At 35.8% G+C, this 24,421-nt stretch overlaps 1 protein-coding gene across 1 annotated transcript in view; it reads right to left on the reverse strand.

Moving 5' to 3' along the window:
• The window catches only part of USH2A (usherin), a 190,215-nt gene that overhangs the window by 6,685 nt on the left and 159,109 nt on the right, over positions 1–24,421 (reverse strand). Inside the window, exons 13-14 of the mRNA XM_070768846.1 lie at positions 23,172–23,335; positions 5,929–6,087 (exon numbers count right to left, since the gene is read on the reverse strand). Coding sequence (XP_070624947.1) covers positions 5,929–6,087; positions 23,172–23,335 — 323 coding nt within the window. The remainder of the gene's footprint in view (positions 1–5,928; positions 6,088–23,171; positions 23,336–24,421) is intronic.

The following is a 24,421-nucleotide window of genomic DNA, read 5'->3' on the forward strand; positions in this document are numbered from 1 at the left end:
TTGAAGGCATGAGAAGTGGACAATAAAGGATGAGTTGGTTGGATGGCATCACAGACTCAATGGACATGAGTTTGAGTAAACTCTGGGAATTGGTGATGGACAGGGAAGCCTCGCCTGCTGCAGTCCATGGGGTCATAAAGAGTTGGACACAACTTCGCAACTGAACTGAACTGAACTGCCTGTGGTATTTTGTTACAGCAGCCTGAATATACTAAGACATTGAACATCTGAGTGAAGGGTAATATTGATACTCTGTTCAATATGTCATCGCAAATTCTTCATGAAAACATATTATATATTAGACTAGAATTCAATCAGGTCACAGAACCCACAGAGTAACCTAAACAAGGAAAGTTGAATACAAAGAATGATTGATTACACAAGGGTGTTACCTATTGAGGAGACCAGAAATCTCTAATGAATGCAGAAGAGATGAGATGGAAAAGTCACTACTCCTAAGACTGAGGCAGAGCGCCCAGGGAAGGAACAGAACCCAGAGAGTTGAGACCTAGGATGAGACCAGACTTTGTTAAAGATAATGCAGCCATAGTCCACTTGATGGTGAAATTTGCTGAGGTTCCAGGAAGGCAGAAGTTCTTTGGTACTTGGTCTCTAGCAATTGAGTTGCTCCACCACAGAACTTATTGGAAAAAAAACTTACTGGCAGAGTCCCAAGGAAAGCTGCCCGTGATAAGGGCCTGTACTGGAGAATTCACTGGAAAGTCACCATCTACAGTGGTAGGCGAAGGTGCCACCTGAGCATCAGCAGAATTTACTGGGACTGCCATGTGCTATCTTCCTGAGTTTACCTTGTAGAACTCATTCTTCTGAGGCCAGCATGTAGGGAAGTTGCCCTTTGGGGTCCTCAGGGGAAGCTGCCCAGGGGTGCTGCTGTGTATGGCTGAGCATCACCTTCTGAGAGTAATGCACACCACAACCAGGAAAAGAAACCTCCAGCTTCCTCGGGGTGCCTTCCTACAGCCTCTCCTGAGAGAATTCAACATCATCCCAGCGAGTAAAGGAGAAATGTTTATAGGTTCCAGTTCCACTACCACAAAGCAGGCAGTAAAGAACAGCTTTGAAACCGAGAGGGAACAACTTAATAACTTGCTCAAGTATACAGTAAGAAACGTTTTATGAGACACGACTGTTAGCCAGATTCCTAGGAAATGTTTCCTTGAGAAGCCTATAAAATGATGCATTTGCTATTTATAATAGGAAATGTTTAAAGTAGAATTTTTTCATGAGTTATATTATTCTAATATTACATTAATAGGATGTTATATAGTTATTTTAAGCAAACGTGATGAAGACCAAACAGTAACATGAGAAAAAAAAAAAAATAGGACATATAATAGTGCATAGGCTTGTTATGAAAAATAAACTGGAGTACATATTTTCCCTCCCAGAAATTTTCCAAAATGAAATTAGTTTTTACATTGAAATGCTGGAATTGAGAGGCTTTAATTTTTGCTCTTTTAAATTTTCTTAATTGGATATACTACATTTATAATAAAAACTTACATACACTCAAGTCAAAATCAGGTATTTAGACAAACTACTGCACAAGATCATCAGCAATTTCTCTTTAGAGATGCACTGGGTCACAATCTTGACTGATCCCCGCCGTGAGTGGCACCACGCACTAGAGCTACATGGAACTCTGCACGTTTCCTGAATTAACCCTATTTTTTCACCCACCTTCATGCCTTGTCATATACAATTTCTTCCATGAGACTAATTCCTCCTCTACTGCAGTATCTGCATAATTCAGCTCATGTCACCTGCTTTTCAGAAATTTACAGTGGTTTTCAATCACTGTCTTTGCCCTTACAAGCATGGTTGCTTTTTACTCCTCCTCCACTTATAAGATACTTATATATTCTATAAGATACTTCAAGTATACTTATATATATACTTATATAAGATACTTATATATTCTCCACTTATAAGATACTTAGAAATATTCTAAAAAGATTGAATACTCTTTTGAGTCAATTCTAGTTCAATATTTAATACACTACATTGTAATTTTGGTGTATTTATCTATGTCTCTTTTCAATAATGTGAATTATTCTTTCCAGCCTTGTATTTTTAGTGGTTGATACTATTGCTGGTATGTAGTAAGCAAAGAACAAAGTATAATTGAATGAACAAGTCTTTTTATATATATATATATATATATATATATGAACTATTTTTTTCTAGGAAGTAGTATTAAAAGCCTTATAATAAAAACCCTTGATTTTCATTTTCTATTCTGTTCTCAACCTTATCCCCTGCTTATATTTTCTGGGTTTGTTTGGTTGGTTGGTTGGTTGGTTGATTTCTCTCATGGGTAACTGAACTCTCTTTCCACTTACTACACTGATCCCTTGATATAGTGTGGAATAATAGATGATAAAGACATTAAAGGTAGAAATCACTAAGATGCAGTGTTGTCTAAAGCTCTCCATCTAAACTACGTGAACGTCCCTAGTGATGTAAGCAATGGTCACATGCAGAAACAATCTTCCTCTAGTTTCCCTGTGGAAACATTTCCCTAGAGTAACAATTAAGGATTATTTGCCCCACTCATGGTATCCCGAAGGAAGAAAGATTTAATTGATTGTGAATTGGGGAGAGAAAAAAAGCAAAGCATACTCAGTCATCTCATTGATTTTTTTTTTTTCTTTTCTAATCTGTCTTCCTGTTGGTCAGAAGTTATACTCTCCAGTCTGGCTTCTCTTAGTAATGAAGAAGACTTTTATTTTTTATTTCCATCTTATAGATGGAATTCTTATGTCTAGTTCACCTTTAGTTTGAAACTCAAGTAGGAAAAAATGATTTAATAACTGCCACCTAAAATTTCAGTACAATCAAAAGCATGCTATGTCCTACGAGAGCTGTTCTCTTCATCCCTGCATGCTAAGTTGCTTCAATCATGTCTGACTCTTTGCAACCTTATGGACTGTAGCCCACCAGGCTCCTCTGTCCATGGGATTCTCCAGGCAAGAATACTGGAGTGGGTTGCCATGCCCTCCTCCAGGGGATCTTCCCAACCCAGGAAACGAACTCGTGTCTCTTTCGTGTCCTGCATTGGCAGGCAGGTTCTCTACCACTAGCACCACCTGGAAAGCCCTCCCTTCACCACTGTGGCACATAAAATACCAGTGGGCAACCCTGACTGATGCTGTAGGGGAGATGAATAATATTAAAAGTGCTGATTATGTGCAACACCCAATGTACTAACTTTACCCTTACATCTTTCTCTTCTACTCTTGAAAACTGAAGAGGATGCAAAAATCAGTGAAATGTTACTTAGGGAAATCACTGACTATACCTTAACTTCCTTTAAAAAATTTATTTATAAACTTTAAAATGATTCCATCTTTATTAGCGGGTATTATTAAGAACAAATAATTTCCAAGTTCTAAAGATGAAAATATCAGTGTGTTATGATCTTAGTGTGGCAACTACCACTCTGGAGAACCCCATAGTGCATCAGGCCAGCTAGGAGAAGTTTTATTCTAACAAGGAATTCTATAATAGTCTCAACCAAATGGTCAAACTTGCTTGGAAGACGACACTATTAATTTTCTTTGAAAAGTTCAGTGATTCTCCACCTATAATTCCAAATGCCTTTATTTAACCCAAAGATTTGTGTTCATCCGACTGAATATAAGTACTGTTTCCTCTTCATATTACACGTGCTATCCACACACTGGAAATGGAGTAATAAACATGAGGGTATTATTAGAATGATACAATGTTCTGACAACATTAACCAATTGTTCTTACTGTTCAAATGCCATCAGGCAGATAATTTTCACATCATTAATTATAGTCATTGTCAAGAAATGCCAGAAGCAGCATTTTTTAATGAAAGATAAGGATTTAAGAAATAATACTTTGTTTAATGGGATTATATAAATGTCTGATTAGTCAATAAGCACACATTATGTAAAAAAAAAACCTGTTATTTAGATTCTATATTAGTGCAATCATGTAAAAGGGCCAGAGTGTGGTGTTCACATGCAGTGTTCTATAAAATGTTGATATATGGAAAACAGAGTGACCCTAATTCACAACTGTAGAATTAATCCAACCAGTGGTACTGTCATCTTCTAAATCACTTTCAATATTAGTATAACCCTCTCTTCTCCTATCACAAAAGCTTAAGTTTCAGGACACCTGGATCATGCTGATATTTGGAAGAAAATAACATCCTAGTAGCAGGTTTTTAGGATGCTTTGCCAACATGGCAGATGTAGACAGATGTTCATTTCCGTTTGCAATCTGCATCATGGAGTTCAGAATTTCCATTAACTTCAAAGAAGACTTGAAGTACTGAAGCTACACTTAGAGATAACACAAAGTACTGGGTGTAGTAATGTAAGTCATACCGAACTGGGTGCAGAGTGTAACCTGCGGCAATATATATAAAATAAAAATGTATGCTATGCAAAAGCTGTAATGCCAATCCATATGTCAAAACAAGAAGATTATGGAACTTCAGTGTTTCTATACACTTTTCTAACTAATTATGCATGTTAAACAAGAATTTGGAAAGTTGGGTCTTATATAAAGAGAATGAAATAGAAACCTGAATTGGAATAAATGTTTCAGTATTACTTAAAACTAGTTTCCTAAAATAGCTTGTAGCTAAACATAATGGAAGCAAACATCAGAGAAGACAGATGAATGTAAAAATTTCTAAGTCTTCATTCTGCTTTTAGGGAAACAGTATCTAAAATATCTGAATATAATTTGTTAAAGATAACGGGTCTCTATAGTTTGATTTCCACAAGATCCTTTAAAATTCATACAAGTTACTGGTGCAAAGATAATCTTCATGGGTTTGTTCATATCCTTCCCCTCTCAATTTCATTTCAGAGTTGCTGGGTTCTACCTCTGTGAAAATGGCAATATATGCATAAATTTAAGCTATTTGTTTTCATGTTAACACTCTCCTTTCCCTTTTAGAGAAGTTCACTTTTCAATCTGAGAATTTAAAATTTGATATGCTTGTAACAGAAATATTTGATAAATTTTCTACAATCCTTATACACAGATAAAACTACACATCAGTTTGTTGTATTTTATGTTTTTAATTAAATGTATATAATTGATAGGTTATTTTTCATATCTTTTAGTTATCAATAGATCAAAATATGTTACTCTGGAAAACATGCCTCTGCCTCTAGATTGAAGGGTATAATTGATGTTTGATTTTACTACTGAATTAACCTATTGGGTTGGCTAAAAGGTTCATTTAGTTTTTTCTATAAGATCTTAACCCAATACCTTAAACAGTATGTCATGGACATTTTCTATTCACTGATAAGTAAATTAAGACAGCATTTTATGGGTAACCATATTCTACAATTCACTTAATAATGTACCAGATTCTATCATGCCGTGTACCATAATTTACTAAAAGTTTTCTGAGTGTCTGACTTTTTCCAATATTTTGCTACTACAAATAGTGGAGCTTTGGAAGTATTTTGTGATTTGCTGTCCACTTTTGATTTCATTTGAAATAAATTTTCTGAAGTATGTTTGCTGAGTCAAATGGTTTACAAAAGAGTAAGGATTCTTATATATTTTAACAAGTTGTCCCACATGAAAAGTCATACCAGCAAACTCACACAGATAGCCCAGCAATTTATGTAAGTTCTAGCTTCTCCATATCTTCATCAATGCTGTAAAGAGTATTTTTTTTTCATCTTTGAGGCTTTGATAAGCCTTCATGACTTATCAAATGATAAGCATCTCATTTTCACTAGCTCTCTTTGACTATTAGTGAGATCTGTGATTCTCTCTCTGCTTGAATCAACAGCTAAACAACTGCTAAATAACAGCATTTCTCCTCAATGTCAAGGAACTTAACTAATGTATCAATTCTCAGAATATTTTATCTTTCCAACACCAAACCTGGAAACTCACTGTATGGGTATTGATCTTCAACTGTGTAGATTTCAAAATCGTCCCTGAATAAACTGTAAGTAAGCCGGTGGGCATTTGGAGAATCAGGTGGACTCCAGGAAAGATTGATAGCAGAAGAACTTTGAACTTGTCCTCTGGGTGGAGGTTGCTGGGATGGAGCTAAATTACAATGAAGAGAGCATGTATTAGCAAAGGCAATCAATAATGACACAAGTAAACTGAAGTAAGATACCCAGCAAAGAGGTCTTTCTGATTCAAGATTACTTTATCAAGAAGACATGTGGTTTACCATGACATTAATAAACAAAGGGCATACATCATGTGTTCTCTAAAACAAAGCTTTTTATCTATAAATATAAAACACATTTGTAGGTCAACACAGCTGACATAAATACGGTTGGGGACAAACCACAAAAGTTTACATTAAGCACTTACTTTTATTGAAGTATCGTTGACGTATTCATTTCATATGTATAACAGAGTGATTTGATGCTTGTTTAGATTATGTACCATACAGAGTTATTGCAGTATTATTAACTATATTCCCTGTGTTGTACATTACATCCCCGTGACTTATTTTGTAATAAGAAGTTTGTACTTCTTAATCCCCTTCATCTACTTCACCCATTCCCCTACCCTTACCCCAACACTACTCCTTTGGCAACCACTGGTTTATTCTGTGTCTGTTAGTCTGTATCTGCTTTATTTGTTAATTTTTTAAGATTCCACATATAAATGGAAACATACAGTATTTATCTTACTCTTCTTTCTCTGAATTTTTTTGAGAAATCATCCAAAGATGTAATTTATTTTCTACTTAATTAATTTAAAAGTTGACATAAATTATGTTGAAACTTGACATTTAAGTCATATAATTTTTAGACTTTTAAGAGAAAGCTTTCCATTCCATTAAGCACAATGCCTCATCTAGCTCCACAGAGCACAGTGTGAAAGAATAAAAGTTAGTGATACAAATAGCTATGGATGCTAAGGATGTTAGTCTAAACATTAGCAAGAAACAATTTAAATGTACTACATGAACACACAAAGTACCTGTTAGAGGTGCCATGACTGCTTTTAACACCTGTTAAAAATGCTGGGATTGTAACATAGAAACTAGCTTATGGTTACCAAAGGGGAAAGCAGGGGGCAGTGGGATGTTAAGGGATAAATTATGAGTTTGGGATTAAAAGATACATAACTACTATATACAAAACAGATAACAAGGAACTATTGCTTAGCACAGGGAACTATATTCAGTATCTTGTAATAATCTATAATGGGAAAAATCTGAAAAATAATAAACACCTACACATATATATAACTGAATCATTTTGTTGTACACCTGAAACTAACACAACATTGTAACAACTATACTTCAATTTTAAAATGCTGTGATTGTTAGAGATTATATTATTGCTTCCATTAGGAATGTAACAGCACTCATCTCATGATTTTAGTGATATCTTTATAGTACATAAATATATTTTATGAACACTTTGTTTCTTATCACTGTGTATTTTTTCTTAGTCTCTCCATTTTGAAGAGTAAGTCTACATTTTTCTCCAGAATATATAAAGGTGAAGGAGAAAAACAATATCTAGTTATATTTCAAGGGCAATCAACCACCAGTTTATTTATCCCTTTCTGGTTTAAGATACATAACCCTTCATCCATTAGGGAAGCATAATCTAATCAGATTTTCTCATTAAAGAAGATGACAAAGGCACAGGTTACTGTTAACTTATTTTTAAAACCATTACTTTTTCTGTTGAGAAAAACAAAATCGTGAATCAAATAATTATCAATATTTTCATATGAAATATCTATAGTCACTAGGTGATCGTCAATGTTTCAGAAGACAAGAGTGCACTCACATGATTTAATAAAGATCTAAAGCTATTTTCCAAAGGGTGGGCAGAGGGTAAAGAAATTAAAAGGCATGGAGCAGTACTCTGGGAAGTAATATCAAAGCTCTTTTACTCTTTATGTCATGGGCCAAGACCAACCCCAGGATCAGTGATTCACTAGAAACTCATTGACTCATCATAAGTCTACCCTTGGGTAAGATTTACTACAGAGGAAGGATACAGAGTACAATCAACATAGGGTAAAGGCACACGGGGGGAGTCTGGGGGAAGCCAAGCACAAGCTTCCTTAAAAACAGGATGTGTTTAATTCCCCCAGCAAGACATGAACACAAACATGAAATGTTGCCAACCCGGGAAGTTGATTAGGAACTCAGCGCCCAGAGTTCATACTGGAAACCATTCATGATAGGCAGCCTCTATCTCCCACATACCATAATTTCAGACTCCCAGAAGGAAAGCAGGTGTTAAGCAAAAACCATGTCATTTATGCAAAATTTAAGGGACAGTGAGCCACTCGACAGTTCTGAGGATAGTGGGAAATGCTAAAAAAAATCCAAGTTCCCAGATGGCCACCAAATGCCAACTTTGTAAGCAAATCTTTCTGAAGATAAGCATTCAAGCCTGCTATGTCAGCTTTTCCTACACTTATACCTAGCTCAAAGGGGCACAGCTCTCAGGGACACAGAGGGATGTGAGAAGAGCATCATTTGACCACTCACTGAAGGACAGCGCTAGCTCAAGGCCACTCCTACACTGAGTCAGGGGGCTAGGGATTAAATATTCTGACTTCCCTTTCTCCCAGTCCTCTTCCAGATGACTGGAAGTTCCTACATGTAGCTGAAGCCAACTGAAAGTCATGGAGCAAGGGAACCTGCTGACACGGACCATACCAAATCTTGAGGGACCGAGTACTGTTAGAAGTATAGAGTAGCAATGTTAAGTCATCCTACACACCAGGCAAAGACTCTCAAAGAGCTATTACTAATTCATTGGTACTCATACACTCCACTTTAAAGCCATGCTATAGATGAATAATAACATTTTAAGACAGTATATCAAGACCACCGAATTTGAAATGTGTAAAATTCCATATCTTATACATAGGTTCCCTAAAGGCAATGTCTCCAGACCTACAGTAGATAATACTGATGTCATATTTTTTAGGAAAAATATTCAACCTAGATACATTCTTATTCTTCCTCTTTTATCTTATTTGGGGGGGGGGGGGAGTTCATTGTTATGTTGGGCTTCCCTGGTAGCTCAGCTGATAAAGAATCTGCCTACAGTGCAGGAGACCCCTGTTTGATTCCTGGGTTGGGAAGATCCCCTGGAGAAGGGAACATCTACTCACTCCAGCATTCTGGCCTGGAGAATTCCATGGACTGTAAAGAGTTGGACACAACTGAGCAACTTTCACTATCACCTTTCACATTGTTATGTTAAAATTCCAACTGTCTGTATGCCGATATAGATATAAGACAACTGTATTAACAATCTCACAATGACACACAAAAAGAGAATTATTTCCAAATAGCGCCTTATATTTTTTAATTCAAAGACCTGCCATATTTTAATACAGTCACTTTGGTTGGTTTAATACTGACAGCACATCTGAACTTTCAATGAATTTAATTTAGGGCTCTAAATCCAATTTTTCTTGGTGGAACTTCAAAAACTCATGAACTGTCTCATCTACAGTACTCTCAGAGAGACTGGTAATCCATGGCAACATAATATTTTTTAGAGAATATTAGTGATTACATCTAAAACTCTGCATGCTCTCAGGAACACAAAAGATTGCAGAGTTTAGAGCAATAAAAACTGACCTTCAGACTACTTTATAAGATAGCAAAACACTGTCTTAGTGTTTTGTGGGATGACTGAAACAGAGATATTTCAGTCCCATGTAAAGGATGTAGAAAATGATTTGCATTGCATGAAAATCTCCTTGGCAATATACACAATCACACACATACACACACACCTAGGCTCTTTCAAATGTTTAAATTTGATTACTTTCTATGACAATCTCTAACAGCAATCTTGTCTGACTTCACAGTATAAATGAATAGTGCTTGTTTGACATTTATATGAGAATTTTCAAAGACCTGAGGTTTAGATAGTTCGATACCACTCTAAGAATAATTTTTTGGAAATCCTGAGCGTAAGATGACTTAAACCCACTTTTATGTGCTGAGAGTAGGATTCTAAGAAAATGGTCATACACTCATTAATCAAAATAGCAAAGAATGTTATTTGCATGTAGACTCTCTTTTAAGGAAGGAAAGTATATTGTGACTACATCTATCAGTTGGGGACTATATCCCAGCTTTGGGACTTTGGTAACTGTATGATTATAGCCAAATTTCAGTCGGATGCTCTGCACCTTTCCTCATTTATAATAAGAACATAATAATGTCTACCTGTGAGGGCCAAAGCAACTATTATAAATATGTTCTAAAAATTAAAGAAAAATATGATAATTATGTTTCAATAAAAAGGGAATTTCAATAGAGAAACAGAATGCATAAAAACACCAAAACCCAGATGAACAACTGAACTATAATTGAAATGGAAAGTTCGCTAAAGCAGGCTCAATGGCAGATTTGAAATAAAAGAAGAAAAAAAATCAGAAGAAAAAGAAGAAAAAAAAACTTCCATGGTCCTCCAGTGGGTAAGACTCCATGCTTCCAATGCAGGGGGCCTAGGTTTGATTCTTGGTCGGGGAACTAAATCCCACATGCCATAACTGAGAGCTTGCATGTCAGAACCAATGATCCCATGTGCTGCAAAAGAGACTGAGGATCCTACATGCTGCAACTAATACCCAGCATGACAAATAAATATTAACACAAGAATCAGTAAACTTGATATAAAGCAACAAACAGAACTTAAAGATATACCAGTATGACTTATCCAATCCAAATAACAAAGAAAAAATGAACAAAAGTGAAAAGAGCCTCAGAGACCTGAGAGAAAATGTCAGATAAACCATGGGCCAACATATGTGCAATAGGAATGAACAACAAAAGAGAAAAGACACAGAAAGGAGAAAAAAGATTTGAAGAAATATGGACTTAAACTTTTCAAATTCCATGTAAAACACTTATCTCCAGTTCCAAAAAGCATAATGAATCCAAGCAGGACACACACAAGGTGATTCAGACCTCAACACAGTGCAATCAAACCTGAGAAAGACAAAGACGAAATCTTGAAAGCAGCAAGAGAAAAATGATTCATACACAACCAAAGGAAAACACAACTACAGGCTTACAGAAACAATGGATGCCAGAATGTAGTAAAATGACATATTTAAAGTCCTAAAAAAAAAAAAGTTGGTACCAAGAATTCTCTATCTAGAAAAAACTACTCATCAAAAATAAGATAAAGATATTTTCCAGTATTTAAAAAAAAAAAACTAAGAAAATTCATTGTTAGCAATTTAGCCCTACAAAACCTAGAAATACTGGATACAGATTGAAAATAATAAAGCAATCCATCAAACTAAAAGGAAATGATAAAGAGAGTATATTGAATCATGTGAAGGTAGAAAAAACACAAGAGGCAAATATGTGGGTAAATTATGTGGATAAATATTGAAGTTGGTCCTGATATCAAGACTAAAGCTACAGTGATCAGAACAACATGGCATAAGAAGAGACAAAAGGATAAATGGACTAGGAGAGAGACTTAGTATGATCAATTGACTTTCTTATGTGGTAATACATAACTAACAAAATTTACCATTTTAGCCATTTCTAGAGTATGTTTTAGAGGCATTAAGTACATTTAGAATGTTGTGTAACCATTCTGCTATTCATTTATAAAACTTTTTAATTATCCTAAACAGAAACTCTGTACCCATTAAACAACTTTTCATTCCCCTCCCACAGCGTCTGTTAATGACTGCTTTGCTTTCGATGTGTATATCATGTGTGTGCTCAGTCATGTCCAACTCTTTGTAGCCTCCTGGACGGCAGCCCACCAGGCTCCTCCATTCATAGGATTTTCCAGGCAAGAATACTGGAGTGGGCTGCCATGTCCTCCTTCAGGGGATCTTCCCAACTCAGGGACTGAACCCACATCTCTGGTGTCTCCTGCATTGGCAGAAGGGTTTTTTTAACCAGTAGCGCCACCTGGGAAGCCCTGTGTATGTGTATGAATTTGCCTATTCTAGGTAACTCATATAAATGCAATTATGTAATACATTTTTTTCATGTCTGACTTATTCTGCTTGGTATAATGTTTTCAAAGTTTAACCATATTGTGCATGCTCAGTTACTAAGTTGTGATTGACTCTTTGTGACCCCATGGACTGTAGAGCCTACCAGGATCCTCTGTCCCTGGGAACCATATTATAATGTATATTAGCATTTCATTCACTTTTATGGATGAATAATATTCAGCTGTGTGTATATATCACATTCTTCTTATATACTTATCTTTTGATGGACACTTAGGTTTTTATGCCTTTTGAGTATTGTGACTATTGTTACATGAACACTGGTATACATATATCTGCTTAAGTTACTGCTTTTAATTCTTAGGAGTATTTACCTAAGGGGAGAAATTGCTAGACTATATAGTAATCCTGTGTTTAAAAGCATCAAAATATTTTCCACAATGACTGTACCATTTTACAGACACATCAGCAATGCATAACTGTACCAATTTCTCTGTAACCTTGCCAAACTTGTTATTTTACATATTTTGAGATGGGGCATCTAAATGAGTATAAAATGGTATCTCATTGTGGCTTTGGTTTGCTTTCCCTAATAAGCAATGATACTGAGTATCTTTTCAAGTATTTATTGGGTATATGCATATTTTCTTTCAAAAATGCCTATTCAAATCCTTTGTCCTTTTTTAAATTAAATTCTTTGTTTTTTGTTGTTGAGCTGTAGTTCTTTATAATATTCTAGATACTAATCCCCTATCAGATATTGATTTGTATTATTTTCTCACATTTTGTGAGTTGTCTTTTCTTTTAATAGTGTATTTCAATGCCAAAATTTTGAATTTTGAAGAACTCAGATTTACCTTTTTCCTTTTTTTTTTTTTCCTATGACTTTTGTGTCATATCAAGGAAAACTGATGCTTTTGAACTATGGTGTTGGAGAAGACTGTTGAGAGTCCCTTGGACTGCAAGGAGATCCAACCAGTCTATCTTAAAGGAGATCAGTCCTGGGTGTTCATTGGAAGGACTGATGTTGAAGCTGAAACTCCAATAATTTGGCCACCTGATGTGAAGAGCTGACTCATTTGAAAAGACCCTGATGCTGGGAAAGATTGAGGGCAGGAGGAAAGGGGAAAGACAGAGGATGAGATGTTTGGATGGCATCACCGACTCAATGGACATGACTTTGGGTAGGCTCCAGGAGTTGGTGGTGGACAGGGAGGCCTGGCATTCTGCAGTTCATGGGTCACAAAGAGTCGAACGCAACTGAGTAACTGAACTGAACTGTATGAATATGAGTATAATGTTAGCCATTGGGTCAGTTGATTTTTTGCCTATATACCTGGATAGTTTAATAAGGAAAGGTAATAATCATTTTTAAAGTACGTTAAAGGAACATTTGAATATCCATGTTTCAAAAAATAAAAATGAAATGAAGAAAGAAGCTAATCATGCACCTAATGTGAAAGCTAATAATATAAAATTTTGTATGATAATACAGGATAAAATCTTTGTTGCACTGGGTCAAGAATAATTTCTTAGATAAAATGCAAAAAGTTATGATCCAACAAAAAAAATTAACTTTGGTAAATTACACTTCATCACAATTAAAAGCTCTTGGTTTTAAAAACATACCATTAAGAAAATTTTAAATATAATTCACAAAATGGGAGGAAATAGTTACAATTTGTATCTCAAGTATATAAAGAAATTCTTTAACTCAGTAAGATAAGCAACTCAAAACATGGGCAAAAGACATAAAAAACACTTTACCAAAGAAAACACAGGAATAGTAAATAAAAACATGAAAAGGTACTCAAAAGCGTTCGTCAGTAAAAAAAAAAAATGAAAATGAAAAACTACAATGAGATACTACTATTTCACACACATAAAGTGGCTATGATATACTGAAAGTCATTCAGTCATACCTGACTCTTTGTAACCCCATATACTGTAGCCTGCCAGGTTCCTCTGTCCATGGGGATTCTCCAGGCAAGAATACTGGAGTGGGTAGCCATTCCCTTCTCCAGGAAATCTTCCCAACGCAGGGATGGAACCCAGGTCTATCTGCATTGCAGGCAGATTCTTTACTGTCTGAGCCACCAGGGAAGTCCATAATGATACATGGTCAATGCCAAATGCTGCTGAGGTCATAGAGAAACTGGATCTCCCAAAAATTGCAGGTAGAAATGCAAAATAGTATAGCCATGATGGTAAATAACTTGAAAGTTTCTGAAAAAGTTCCAAACACACTCAGCATATACTCACTATATTCTAAGACAAACCTAAGAGACATAAAAACATGTCCATATGAAGACTTGCACCCATATGTTCATGATAGTGTTATTCATAATGGATAAACACCAGAAGCAATTTGTATGCACAACTCAATGGATTAAAAAATATATAGTAAATGGTATCTTACTCAACAATTAAAAGGAATTAACTACTGAGATAAATAAAAACATGGATGAATCTCAAAAATACAGTGCTGAGAGAAAGGAGCCAGATACAAAAGCCTAAATATTGTATGATTTCATTTCTATAAAATATTTTAGATAGGCAAAATTGTGTCAGGAACTAGATAATGAGTTACTTGAGGCTATAAGCTGAAGTGGGAATTGACTGAAAATGGGTCCATGGGAACTTTTCCGAAGTGATAGAAATATTTTATGACTGGATTATAGTTATGCTTGCACAACAATAAATTTACTGATATTCAACAAACCGTACACTTAAAATGGTTAAATTTATGATATATAAATCATAATTCAATAAAGCTGTTAATAGATGGACAGGTTTCTGAGAAGATGGCAGTGTAAGAAGAACCAGGAATCTGTTTTCCCACCAAGACAACAGTTTGCACTGGCAGAATCTAATGTAACTACCTTGGAACTCGAGTCTATTGAAGGCTTGCAACTTCCAGGAGAAGGGTTGAATGGTAAATTGCAGGTAATTTTGATCAATTTCAGCTCTTTGTACAGTAGAAGTACCCATCTCCCACCCCTGCTCCATGAAAGGAAGCTGTGCACGTGCTTCTGGAACAGAGTGCACACAGCCTGCAGGAACCAGAGTGGGCAAAAAGACCCTTTTGTCCAAATACTGGGAATCTGTGCTCTGATTGCTGATTGTTGCTTCTTATCACAGAGTTGCAGACAAAAAGGACAGTGGCCATTGTTCAACCACCTGCACCACTGCAAGTACTCCCCTCAGAGATCAAAAGGACTTTAAGAAGAATTTAAAAGCCAGTACTCTATCCTTTTATTTTTCTCTCCTTACCCTTTTTGTAACCAGTCAGATATTTATATATGCATAGGTTATATATGTACTTAAATCTTCTTTATATTCAACTCACATTTATATTTATCCTTTTTTATCATTCACATTTTTAAATCTCTATTTACAGAGGATCCTATAGCTTTCCTTAAAGCAATTTTACTGTGATAAAATATATATAGCATAAAATTTAGCAAATTAACCATTTTTAAATGTACAGTTAAGTGATATTAAACATCTTCATAATGTTGTACACCAACAAACTGGATAATCTCAATGAAAAGGACAAAATCCTAGAAAGACAAAACTTACCAAGACTAAATCACAAAGAAATAAAGCATCTGAATAGACCTGTATTAGTAATGAAATTGAATCAGTAATCAAAATCTTGCAACAAAGAAAAGTCCTGGACTTGATGAATTATTTGGTAAAGTATATCAAACTAAATAAAAACCAATACCAATTCTTCTCAAACTTATCCAAATATTTGAAGAGGAGGGAACCCGTCCTAACTCAGTCTCTGAGGCCAATATTTCCCTGATGCCAAAGCCAGAAAAAGGCAAAAGAAAAGACAACTACAGAACAATATATCTCATGAATTGATGAAAATATCCTCAACAAAGTACTAGCAGATGAAATTCAGCAATATATTAGGATGATGGCCACAGGACTGGAAAAGGTCAGTTTTCATTCCAATCCCAAAGAAAGGCAATGCCAAAGAATGCTCAAACTACCTCACAATTGCACTCATCTCACATGCTAGTAAAGTAATACTCAAAATTCTCCAAGCCAGGCTTCAGCAATACGTGAACCGTGAACTTTCTGATGTTCAAGCTGGTTTTAGAAAAGGCAGAGGAACCAGAGATCAAATTGCCAACATCCACTGGATCATGGAAAAAGGGAAAGAGTTCCAGAGAAACATCTATTTCTGCTTTATTGACTATGCCAAAGCCTTTGACTGTGTAGATCACAATAAACTGTGGAAAATTCTGAAAGAGATGGGAATACTAGACCACCTGATCTGCCTTTTGAGAAATATATATGCAGGTCAGGAAGCAACAGTTAGAACTGGACATGAAACAACAGACTGGTTCCAAACAGGAAAAGGAGTACGTCAAGGCTGTATATTGTCACCCTGCTTATTTAACTTATATGCAGAGTACATCATGAGAAACGCTGGGCTGGAAGAAGCACAAGCTGGAATCAAGATTGCCGGGAGAAATATCAATAACCTCAGATATGCAGATGACACCACCCTGATGGCAGAAAGTGAAGAGGCACTAAAAAGCCTCTTGATGAAAGTGAAAGTGGAGAGTGAAAAAGTTGGCTTAAAGCTCAACATTCAGAAAACGAAGATCATGGCTTCTGGTCCCATCACTTCATGGGAAATAGATGGGAAAACAGTGTCAGACTTTATTTTTTGGGGCTCCAAAATCACTGCAGATGGTGACTGCACCCATGAAATTAAAAGACACTTACTCCTTGGAAGGAAAGTTATGACCAACCTAGATAGCATATTCAAAAGCAGAGACATTACTTTGCCAACAAAGGTTCGTCTAGTCAGATCAGATCAAATCAGTTGCTCAGTCGTGTCCGACTCTTTGCAACCCCATGAATCACAGCACGCCAGGCCTCCCTGTCCAACACCAACTCCCGGAGTTCACTGAGACTCACGTCCATGGAGTCAGTGATGCCATCCAGCCATCTCACCCTCTGTCGTCCCCTTCTCCTCCTGCCCCCAATCCCTCCCAGCATCAGAGTCTTGTCCAATGAGTCAACTCTTCACATGAGGTGGCCAAAGTACTGGAGTTTCAGCTTTAGCATCATTCCTTCCAAAGAAATCCCAGGGCTGATCTCCTTCAGAATGGACTGGTTGGATCTCCTTGCAGTCCAAGGGACTCTCAAGAGTCTTCTCCAACACCACAGTTCAAAAGCATCAATTCTTCAGTGCTCAGCCTTCTTCACAGTCCAACTCTCACATCCATACATGACCACAGAAAAAACCACAGCCTTGACTAGACGAACCTTTGTTGGCAAAGTAATGTCATGACTTAGACATGAAAGAAAAATAAAAGACTCCCAAATCAAAAAGGAAAATTATCTTTGTTTATAGATGATCTTTTATATAGAAAACCCTAAAGATTCCACACACAAAAAAAACATTTAGAACTAATAAATTAAGGAATGCTGCAAAATACAATACAAAGTCAATAAACAAAAATCAGTGGGCTTTCCAGGTGGCTCAGTGGTAAAGAATCTGTTGCCAGTGCAGGAGATGCATGAGACATGGGTTCAATCTCTGGTTCAGGAAGATCCTCTGGAGGAGGAAATGGCAACCCACTCTAGAATTCTTGCCTGGAAAATTCCATGGACAGAGAAGCCTGGTGGGCTACAGTACATGGGGTTGCAAAAGAGTCAGATACAACTGAACAGCAGGCATGGCAAACAAAAGTCCATAGTATCTCTATACACTAACAATGAAAAATCTGGAAAGAAATTATGAAAACAATTATTTACGATAGCATCAAAAAGAATCTTTAGGAATTAATCAAGGAGATAAAAGACACACCAAAAATTATAAAACTTTGTTGAAAGAAATTAAAGATGACATAAAGGAATGGAAACACACCCAATCATGGATTAGAAGATTTAAATTGTTGAATGCCAATACTATCCAAAGAAATCTACAAATTTAATAGAATCTTTGTCAAAATCTCAGTGACATTTTTTGCAAAAGTAGGAAATACTCTAAGTCCATACGCAATCTTAAGAGACTGGAAAATAATCAAAACAATCTGGAAAAAGAACAAAACTGGAAGTAGTATACTTTTTGATATCAAACATACAACAAAGCTACAGTAATCAAATAATGTGGCCCTGGAATAAAGACAGATGTATAAACCAAGGGAATAGAGTCCAGAAATAAAAACCCACCTACATTGTCAAATGACTTCTGACAAGGAAGCCAAGACCACACAATAGGGGTAATAAAGTCTATTCATGAAACTCAGAAAACTGGACATCCACATGCAAACACCATGCATGTGTGTTTACCTGACTTACCTAACACCATCTATAAAAATTAACTGAACTAGATCAAAGATTTAAATGCAAGACCTAAAACTATAAGATTCTAATAAGAAAACTCAGGGAAAAGGCTTTGCAACGTTGAGTTTGGCAATGACTTCTCACATGTTAAAAGCACAGGTAACAAAAGAAAAAAACAGACAAATAGGAGTCCATCAAAAATTGTAAAATTTGTTCACCAAAAACACTATTTACAGATTAAAAAGGCAGCCCACAGAATAAAAGAAAATATTTGCAAATCATATACTTGGCAAGGGATCAGCATCCATAATATATACGGAACTCCTAAAACTCAACAAAAACAACAAAAAATTCAATTAACAAAGGGTAAAGTACTTCAGTAGATATTTGTCAAAGAATCTACACAAGTAACCAATAAGCACATGAAAAGATGCTCAATATCAGTAACCATTGAATCTACAAAATTACAATGAGATAACATTTATATTATTAGGAAGGCTACTTTAAATAAACGGAAAAAAAAATGTTGCCAATGGTTGGTAGGGAAAATGGAATCCTTGTACACTGTTGGCAAGAATGTAAAATGGTAAAGCTGTTGTGAAAGCAGCTTCCTCCAAAAAGTAAAAGTAGAATTACTTTTGCTTAGAAGTAGATTCAGCAATTTCACTTCTGAGAATATACCCGGTAGAATTGAAAGCAGAATCTTGAAGAGATCTTTGTACACTCATATTCATAGTAACATTACTCAAAACAGCTAAAGCATGATAGCAACTAAAGCATAGTATCTGTGTATTAACAGATGAATGGGTGAGCAAAAGGTGGCATGTACATGTCATGGGATATGGTTCAGTCTTACCTTCCTTATAGAAGGTAATTCTGGCATATGCTAAAATATGGATAAACCTGTAGGACATATGTTAAGTGAAATAAGCAGAATATCTAACAAAAGTAACAAAAAGGCAAATACTTTATGATCTTCCTTATATGAAATACTTAGATTATTAAAAATCATAGAGACAGAAAGTAAAATTGTGGTAGCCAGGAGGTAGGGGAAAATGTGGGCAAGGGAGATTATTGCTTAATGGGTGTAGAGTTTCAGTTTCACAAGCAGAAGAAAGTTAACAGAGATGGATGGTAGTCATGGCTGCACACCATTATGAAAGTATCTAACATCACCAAACTGTACATTTAAAAATATTTAATATGGTAACTTAATGCATAGATATTTTATCACAATAAAATAGTTTTACCGATGTATAGATCAGTCTTATGGACTCTGTGGGAGAGGGAGAGGGTGGGGAGATTTGGGAGAATAGCATTGAAACATGTATAATATCATGTATGAAACGAATCGCCAGTCCAGGTTCGATGCACGGTACTGGATGCTTGGGGCTGGTGCACTGGGACGACCCAGAGGGAGGGTAGGGGAGGGAGGAGGGTTCAGGATGGGGAATGCAGGTATACCTGTGGCGGATTCATTTTGATATTTGGCAAAACTAATACAATATTGTAAAGTTTAAAAATAAAATAAAATGTAAAAAAAATAAATAAATAAAAGGAAAACTATGAGATCCTCTCTGATAGAGATAAAAATGTGCAAGAAGACTGCTAAATAACCAAGAATAAATATAAATGTGAGTTGATATAAAAAAGATTTAAGTACATATATGACCTGTGTATACATAAATACATTTCTTTGTTTAGTTAAATTCAGAGCCAGAAGTTTAGGGCAAATGGTATGTCATTCAGTAGGAAAGCATTCAGAAAGCAGAACTCTTTAAAACCTTCTGTTTCTGTCTCTGTATCAAAGAGAATGACTATCATTTTAAAAGCATAAAACAGTTATTCTCAGGAAAGAATTAAATCACATAATAAGGAAACTAAATCACATAATAAGTAAGACTATGAGAGAAGGTCTAACTAGTTTAATTCAATTCTCCTGCATTCTAGAAAGTATATCCTAGAATTCCCACCCTGATTCTCTGTCTTAAAAAAGATCACAGATGCATCACTACGCTTTTGTCAATGGCTACGGCCGTGTAAAAGAAAATAGTTACAATACTGTGGTTCCCAAATCGCATTCTTTTTTTTTTAATATAAATTTATTTATTTTCGCATTCTTGAAATTAGTCGGACACAGAAAAATACACACCCGAGGTAGTTCACAGTTTCAACAATAGATAGCACTACGTTCCTTTCAGTAGCATCCTGTCTTTGTACAGTTGGTTGTTCCGACTGTTGCTGGGATAAAAAGCCAGGATCACAGGAAAATCAGCATGGAACAGGACAGAAAGCAGCCCCCTTCACATTTATCCCAGTTAGCCCTTTTCTGCACCCTTCATTTACACCTTTTTATTCTCACTGTGTTCATTATGCTTCTTGACTGTGCTTTGTGCTTCTGTACAGGCAGGAATCCTGTCTAACTTTTTAAATGCATTACCTCTATTGATGCTGAGCTTCCAACTTTGTTTTGTAAACATTGTGAAACCCCAGCCTAAAACAGAAGCAGCAAAATCACCACTATAAGAAGCTGGACGAATGTGTTCTACCAAGGATTACAATTTTAAAGAGATAGAAAGTCAAAAGGACCATATCCAGAAAAGAGTGACTATAAATATGCAATTTTTTTTAACTATTAAGAATTGAAAGTATTTGGACAGACTAAAAATATTTAGCCCAGAGAAGAAAAATCTTAACATAAAAGTAAATGTCTACCACTACTAAGAAATGCAGGCCAGGTTTTGTGACCAGACCATCCACTTTTGCCTGAGGTGTAATTCCTAGTCTATGTCTCAGGTGTGCACACAGGTAGTGAAAATGGAGCAGATGCTTGTATTTTCATATAATGTTGGTGGCAGAACCAATCAAAAAATTGCTATGATTCCATATGTGAATGTAAAACTCTCACAACTCCATTATAAATGATTTCTATGACTGGCAACCAAGGAAATATGCTGGAATTTCTGTTGCTCACAAATCAATTATATAGCTAATCAATGAATAATAAATATTAATTAAATGTTCAGTGAATCCAGATTGGTGTTTAGACTATGTTTATACACAAAGGCAACTATTACACTCCTTTCCCAAGTTTAGCATAAATACCTATGGTTTTACTTATACTAAAATCCAGAGGGATCAATGAAACACAGGATACTGAAGATAAAACACACAGGTACAAAAGCTGAATATGTCTTTTTAATCATTAGCTACACTCTGCCTTTCACTACCTCAAAATCTAATATAATTGCTGCAGAACTCAACATCATATTACTTCTCTGTCTCTCCCTTAAATATACATAGCACTCTTCCAGGCATGCTTGTTTATGATGATTTGTCTGGACTTGTGGCATTTCCTAGCATTGTGACTCATGCTATGGTCTCAGGACACCTCAAGGAGGAAACGCATTGTGCATTATATTATTGAGGAATCCTTATTCCTTATATTATTGAGGAATTATATATTGAGGAATACAGGAAATGAATTGTGAATTATATTATTGAGGAATCCTTATCACATGTTCTTAATAGGCATTTCTTGGGCATTCTGGAAAAGTCAAGGATATACTATCTTAAAGTAAATATAAAGAAATCACCATCAGCAGATGAATGGATAAGAAAGCTATGGTACATATACATAATGGAATATTACTCAGCCATTAAAAAGAATACATTTGAATCAGTTCTAATGAGGTGGATGAAACTGGAGCCTATTATACAGAGTGAAGTAAGCCAGAAAGAAAAACACCAATACAGTATACTAACGCATATATATGGAATTTAGAAAGATGGTAACAATAACCCTGTGTACGAGACAGCAAAAGAGACACTGATGTATAGAACAGTCTTATGGACTCTGTTGGAGAGGGAGAGGGTGGGAAGATTTGGGAGAATGGCATTGAAACATGTATAATATCATGTATGAAATGAGTTGCCAGACCAGGATCGATGCACGATACTGGATGCTTGGGGCTGGTGCACTGGGATGACCCAGAGGGATGGTATGGGGAGGGAGGAGGGAGGAGGGTTCAGGATGGGGAACACATGTATACCTGTGGCGGATTCATTTTGATATTTGGCAAAACTAATACAATATTGTAAAGTTTAAAAATAAAATAAAATTTAAAATAAAAAAATAAAAGAAAAGAAAGCCAAAAAAAAAAAAAATCACCAATATGCTAAGAAATTGTAGCATATTTCAAGTGACCTTGAGAAGTCACTTCAAGGCACTGAAGAATAATGTTGAGAAGTCAAAAGACACTATGATGTAACTTTTGGCTTCTAAGAGTTAAAGCAAAAATGTGAGAGATGTTGAAACAACTAATACAACTTAAAGTAGAAAGGAATATCAATTACATGAGTAACATGCAGTGATAAATAATGATAATAATTACTACAATATCAATAAACATCTAATAGTAGCAGAGTGTCCATAAAACCGGGAGGACAGAATGACATAAAACTCACAATAAGTAGAAATCTTCCATTTCCTATAGAAATCACTTGGAAATGTTCTTAAGTGGCAAGGTAACCAGTCATATCGTTTTCACAATGCTATCCTAAATTTTACGTGGAAAGTCTCACATTCTGGGAAAACCTTCAGTCTGGATAAACCAAGACTATAGTCACCTTGCTAGCAGTACCATTCCAACAGACCAGTGTAAATTTCCCACTATTCGGATAATTGCTATATTCTATGCTCCAGTCGAGGAAAAGAACTCAAATTTCATTTAGTATTTTTTTTTTTTTTTCATTTCTCACTTAAATTCTCCACATTGTACCTAAGGCTTTCTGATGGGTTCTCAATGAAGATATTAATGAGACAGTGTCCTGTGTGATGCTGCCTCATACATGGACCAGAGTTCACTTACTTTTGCTACAGCCCAACGGGTTGCTGATATCCAAATGGCTTGCATTGGGAACACAGGTATCACACTTTGATCCAGTAACAAATCGTTTACAGAAACACTGGCCTGTGACCAAGTGACAGGTTTCATTTAAGGCTCCCGAGAGATGACAATTGCAAGGCTGACATCTGAAAATAAGACAAATAAACCATTAAAGAAAATAACACTTTGATTAGCAATCCATGGAAAAAGTTACATCTATTGATAACACTGTGGAATAAAATAGTCTGTTTTAGCTGGTATATTGAAAAAGATTCTTGAGCTAAACAAACACAAAATAAAACAGAAAGATACCTTTATCAAAATGCCATTTACAATAAAATCTCTACAAAGCCTTCTCTTTATACATTAATTAATAGCAAGAAAGTGTTATATTGCTTTTTTATATGCAATGATACATCTTGTGACTTATTTTGCATACTAGTTGCTCCATTAAGAGCACTGTAAACTTCTCATCCCACAAAAGCAGTTCTCCTGACAGCTAAAAATTAAGATTCGATACCCATCCAGGAGGAGGAAATGGTAACCCACTCCAGTATTCTCTGGAGAACCCCATGGACAGAGGAGCCTTGCAGGCTATAGCTCATGGGATTGCAAAGAGCTGGTCACAGCTGAGCGACTGAATGTGCACCCATAAAATTATCTCTTTAAGTATCTTTCAAGCTGTGAAATAGAAAACTGGGTGTGATAATTACTGCTCCCCCTATTACAATCCTATAGTCTTTTAAAGAGTCAAAATCATATAGTTTTATAAAGATTAAATTTTAATAAGAAAACAGTTTGAGGAAGATACGTTCAAACACTGCTGATGCCTTATATATGTTATATATTATTTTTAACTTTTGTATTAAACTCGTTTACCCAAAACGATGAGAGAATACAGCATTATTCTGATCTATGAAAAGATGCTATCAATACAAACATAATGAAAGAACTTCATTTCAACTTAAATTTCTTGGACTCAAAGTTGATTGTAAAAATCAGTCTTGGCATTTTACCATGAGAGTGAAAGTGAAGTTGCTCAGTCGTGTCCGACTCTTTGCGATCCCATGGACTGTAGTCTACCAGGCTTCTCTGTCCATGGGATTTTTCCAGGCAAGAGTACTGGAGTGGGTTGCCATTTCCTTCTCCAGGGGATCTTCCTGACCCAGAGATCGAACCCAGGTCTTCTGCATTGCAGGCAGACGCTTTACCCTCTGAGCCACTTTATCTTT

The sequence above is a fragment of the Bos indicus genome, chromosome 16 (assembly GCF_029378745.1).
Source record: "Bos indicus isolate NIAB-ARS_2022 breed Sahiwal x Tharparkar chromosome 16, NIAB-ARS_B.indTharparkar_mat_pri_1.0, whole genome shotgun sequence".
In the NCBI taxonomy this organism is placed as follows: domain Eukaryota; kingdom Metazoa; phylum Chordata; class Mammalia; order Artiodactyla; family Bovidae; genus Bos; species Bos indicus.